This window comes from Benincasa hispida, chromosome 4 (assembly GCF_027475165.1).
Source record: "Benincasa hispida cultivar pf3 chromosome 4, pf3_genome.v1.1, whole genome shotgun sequence".
NCBI lineage: Eukaryota > Viridiplantae > Streptophyta > Magnoliopsida > Cucurbitales > Cucurbitaceae > Benincasa > Benincasa hispida.
In genome coordinates, this window is record NC_143481.1 from 27,976,103 (window position 1) to 27,981,783 (window position 5,681).

General features: G+C 41.7%; 1 protein-coding gene across 1 annotated transcript; it reads right to left on the reverse strand.

Annotated features, from left to right (window-relative positions):
- LOC150036610 (uncharacterized) lies at positions 1-3,355 on the reverse strand. Its single transcript, XM_090313188.1, has 5 exons — positions 2,827-3,355; positions 2,135-2,233; positions 1,983-2,081; positions 1,666-1,830; positions 1-467 (listed from the first exon to the last, which is right to left on the reverse strand). The coding sequence occupies exons 1-5, from the start codon at positions 3,353-3,355 to the stop codon at positions 1-3; spliced, it is 1,359 nt and encodes a 452-aa protein (XP_090169314.1).
- Between the last annotated feature and the right edge of the window lie 2,326 nt (positions 3,356-5,681).

Consider the following 5,681-nt stretch of genomic DNA (forward strand, 5'->3'; position numbering starts at 1 on the left):
TTATTTCCTTAGCATCAACACATGAAATACATCGTGAATACAAGCTAGCTTCATTGGCAACTGCAACCTATAAGCTGCTAGACCAACCCGTTCTACAATTTCATATGGTTCGATATATCGTGGACTTATCTTCCCTTTTCTCCCAAACCGAAGAATTCCTTTCCATGGGGATAGCCGAAGAAATACCCGTTCTTCGACTTCAAATTCTAGTTCTCTTCTTCGCTTATCGACGTAGCTCTTCTGTCTATCGCGAGCTACCTTAAGATTATCCCTGATAAGTTTCACATTCTCTGTTGTTTGTTGAACCAATTCTGGACCCAATAATTGTCGTTCTCCGACTTCGTTCCAACATACTGGGGTCCTGCAAGGTCGGTCGTACAATGCTTCATAGGGAGCTATTCCGATACTAGAATGGTAGCTATTGTTGTATGCAAATTCAATCAACGGTAAGTGTGTATCCCAACTTCCTTTGAATTGTAATACACAAGCTCTTAACATATCTTCCAGTGTCTGTATAGTTCTTTCCGGTTGTCCATCTGTTTGTGGATGAAAAGCCATACTGAAATGCAACTTAGTGCCCATAGCCTTCTATAAACTAGGCCAAAATTTTGAAGTGAACCTCGAACTCGGTTTGACACTATCGACACTGGAGCTCCTATTGACTGATTATCCTATCCACATAAATCTTAGCTAGACGGTCTAGTGTAAAAGTAACTTTTAATGGTATAAACTTGGTCGTCTTGGTTAGTCTATCGACTATTACCCAAATGCCATCATATCCTGAGGGTGTCTTAGGCAATCCAAATAGAAAGTCCATTGTCACATGCTCCCACTTCCACTCAGGCACTGGAAGTGGATTGAGTAATCCTGCTGGTCTTTGTCTCTCAGGTACTTGTTGACAGACTATACATTGGTCCATATATTCTGCTATGTCTTTCTTCATCCCAGGCCACCAGTACGACTTCTTCAAAGTTCTATACATCTTGGTGCTACCTAGATGCATGGCATAAGCGGAACTATGTGCTTCCTCTAGAATGGCTTGTTTAAGCTGTAGCTTATTAGGCACACACATTCTCCCCTCCTTTTCTAGTACACTATCTGTTCCCAGTTGAAAGTCAACCCTGATGCCCTTACTTACATCATCAGCAATCTTCTGAAGATCAGGGTCTTCCAACTGATCCTACGGCCTTATCTGAAAAGTAGCTATCATTCCTCCTAACGATTCCACTGATAAGGCGGTTTTGGAATTCTTGAACTCCTGCAATAGCATTCCTCTTATTGAACCAATAATGACCTTGGGTCCCGAGGATTTCCTACTTAGTGCATTTGCTACAACATTAGCCTTACCAAGATGGTACTTGATGGAACAATCATAATCTTTAATCAATTCAATCCATCTTCGTTGTCTTAGATTCAACTCTTTTTGATCAAAGATATATTTTAAGCTTTTGTGATTTGTAAATATTCTACAGCGCTCTCCAAATAGGTAATGTCTCCACAACTTCAGAGCCAAAACAACTACTGACAACTCCAGATCATGTGTAGGATAGATGCTCTCGTGTTTCTTAAGTTGACGAGAGGCATATGCAACCACCTTTCCATCCTGCATCAACACACATCCCAATCCTTGTCAGGATGCGTCACAATAAATCTCAAATTCCTTACCTGGAACAGGCAAGTGAAGCACTGGTGCTGATACTAATCTCTGTTTCAGCTCCTGAAAACTATGCTTACACTCCGATGACCATTCAAACCTCATGCCTTTCTTGGCTATTTTCGTCAATAGAAGAGCTATCTTAGAGAAACCCTCCACAAATCTTCGATAATAACCTGCCATACCCAGGAAACTGCATATCTTTGAAACAATCGTGGGTCGTTCCCAATTAACTATTGCTTCCATCTTCTGGGCATCTACACTAATGCCATCTGCTGAAACAAAAGAGCTATCTTAGAGAAACCCTCCACAAATCTTCGATAATAACCTGCCATACCCAGGAAACTGCATATCTTTGAAACAATCGTGGGTCGTTCCCAATTAACTATTGCTTCCATCTTCTGGGCATCTACACTAATGCCATCTGCTGAAACAAAAGAGCTATCTTAGAGAAACCCTCCACAAATCTTCGATAATAACCTGCCATACCCAGGAAACTGCATATCTTTGAAACAATCGTGGGTCGTTCCCAATTAACTATTGCTTCCATCTTCTGGGCATCTACACTAATGCCATCTGCTGAAACAACATGCCCAAGAAATACCACCCGATCTAACCAAAAATCACATTTACTGAATTTAGCATACAACTGCCTATCTCGCAGCATCTTCAATACTATCCTCAGGTGGGTTATATGATCCTCCCTACTACTAGAATACACCAGTATATCATCAATGAATACTATCACAAACTGGTTCAAGTAGGGATGAAATATCCTGTTCATAAGATCCATGAATACCGCAGGGGCATTTGTTAATCCAAATGACATTACTAAAAATTCATAATGTCCATTCTTGTTCTAAATGCGATTTTAGGAATGTCAGCTTCCCTCACTTTCAGTTGATGATAACCCGATCTTAGGTCTATCTTTGAAAACACTGTGGCTCCTCTTAGCTGATCAAACAAATCATCAATGCGTGGTAATGGATATTTATTCTTAATCGTTACCTTATTCAGCTTCCTATAGTCGATACACAATCTAAGTGTACCGTCTTTCTTCCTCATAAACAATACCGGAGCTTCCCAAGGCGATAGACTAGGTCAAATGTATCCCTTGTCAATTAACTCTTGCAGCTGAACATTCTTTCAACTCAGTCGGCGCCATTCTATACGGTGCTGCGATATAGGAGTTGTTCCTGGAACTAAGTCAATAGTAAACTTCACCTCCCTGTCGGGTGGTAATCCCAATAGTTCTTCAGGGAATATATCCCGAAACTCATTTACCACTGGGACATTTTCTGGGTTCAGCTTTTTCCCTTGAGCAACCACTACATGAGCCAGATAGGCTTTACATCCCTTGCTCAACAGCTTTCGAGCTTTCACTGTCGATATCAGATTCCCCGCGGCTAATCTTTTGATTCCTATTAGCATTGCATCCTGGCCATTTGATTTTCTAAGTATTATCTTTTTCTTGTAATAGTCTACTGAAGCACGATACTTACTTAGAAAATCCATTCCCAGGATAACATCAAACTCCAATAGTTCTAAGCGAAGTAAATCAGCATAGAAGTTCTGACCATTGATCAGTACCTCACAATGATTACAACATCTATCTACCATTATCACATCTCCCAAAGAGGTAGAGATAAATAACTCTTCAAGCATAGGTTCAACCAACCTATCTTTCCCAGATACATACATGCTAGATATAAATGAATGTGTCGCACCAGGATCAAATAGAACATAAGCAGACTGTCCACATAATATAACATTACCGGTCACAACATCTGGAGACTCCGCTGCCTCTTGATGTGTCACGGCGTACACTCGCCCCTACTGTTGGGGTCGACCTACGACATTCTTCTACTTGGCACCACTTGACCCTTCGCCTCAATTTCAAGCACTCTTTGGTTGGTTAACTGTCTGGGAGGTTGGCTGTTGTGCTGTTGGGACGTCCCTGTTCACTTGGGGACAGTCCTTCTTGAAATGCCCTATTTGTCCACATTGAAAATATACCCCTCTGCCACTATAGCATGCCCAAAATGCCTCTTGCCATAACTAGGGCACGTCGGTCTCTTGTTTGTGCTGGCTACCGACTCACTAGCTCGTGGCATCTCTGATCGACTAGCTGCACTAGCCGAGAGTCTCGTTTTTCTTTTCTTGGGTCCCTGCCAACTGGTTCCCCTGAATTGGCTTCCACTAGTCTGAGTTGCAACTGAAGGTCAGGATCCCCTATCTCTAGGCCTTGCTACTGCCTCACTGCCTCTTGGCAACTGCTCATCATCTACCAAACTTCACTCGACTCATGTTGCTATTTCTACTATCTGGTTAAAATCTAGCCAATTAGCCGTAGATGTCATCGAAGTTCTAATTTCATTCCTTAAACCCTGTTCAAACTTCCTACATCGATCTCTTTCCTCAGCAATAATCAATAGGGCGTATTGCGATAACTCTATAAATTTCTACTCGTACTCTGCCATCGACATCGTTCCCTGCGTTAGTTTGAGAAACTCATCCCTTTTCGCATCTCGAAACGAGCTGGGGTAGTATTTGTCTTCAAAGGCCTTTCTGAACTCAGGCCATAACATCGCATCTGTACTGGCTCGTCTGGCAGATATCAGTTTCCACCATTTCGTTACTTTTTTCTGTAATAGAAAGGTGGCTAGCCCTACTTTCCCGTCCTCTGGACAACTCATAACATTGAAATATTTTTCAACTACATCCAGCCATAACTCGGCTTCAGCTGGGTCTGCTGTACCTTCAAATGTCACAGCCCCTAGGGCTTTAAACCTCTCAATACCATATTTTTTCTCTGGGTCGGCTCGTACGGAGCCTACACTGGCTGCTAATCTCTGTACTATCCTGTCAAAATCTACATCTTCTAGCTGAGAATCTGCCCTTGCCTGGGGAGTACTAGACCCTCCCTCAGACTTTGTTTCTTGATCCACTGGATCATTCACCTTCTTTTTCCCACCCGGTAGGTTCTCTCTAACCTCCGAGCCCCTATTGGTAGGGTCAGTATTCCTGCCACCTGTCTGTTTACTCGGTCTGCCACGTTGCTCGACATTTCCCCTAATACAATGTACACATATTAGGGACTCGCACTTAGGGACTTAAACTAATGCATGAAATTCCCCTCTCATTCCCAAAACTTTATGCTCTGATACCAACTTGTCACACCCCCTCCCAAATTACCCTTTGAATCTAAAAGAGGATATGACCACGGTAGTTACTAGCCCTGCTGACAACACCTACCACCTTAGCCCTCTAATCTAAATGCCAACATGATAAACATTAATAATGTATGCTTATGGTATGCCTCCTTAAGATTCTACAAAATATTATATAAACACATGCATATAGCCATGATATGACATCTAAGGGGAGAAACATTCACAGATGGGCCCAAACATCTCTAACAAAGCCCTAGTCCCTCTCAAAACATGTGTACATAAATAGATCATCAACCTAAGTCTTCTTAATAAGCCGAGTCTTTAGGTGGCAAGCAGCAACAGGATCAACCCAGAGGAATCTAACCGCTATCTGAGAAGGGAAAACATAGAAATTTCGTGAGCTTAAAGCCTAGTGAGTGACTATAAAATCGTATAACATTATGCATTACATTACTGTAAACATGTAAATATATTAATAAGGGTTTCAAGCAATTGTCTCTAAATGTAGCTTTAAACCATTCTTAGATATCATCAAACATCATTATTCCCTAGTTGAGAACGAGCCTAAATTCTCTAGCTCCCAATGTTTATTACCGACCAAGAGACCCATACTTCAGCCTCTCATTCAGAACTGCCTACGTGCACGTGGCCCTACTAAGTACCGTCATATCTTAGGTACTTTCGCTCAGATACTTTCTCAAACCTGTCTTTCAGTATCGAGCTACTAAGATACCTTCTCAAATGTCCTTTGGTATCAAGTTGGTCAGGTATATTCTCAAATGTCCTTTGGTATCGGGATATTTTGTATCATCAAGTTAAGTTTTGTTGCCTACCATCTACACAAGAACTCATTC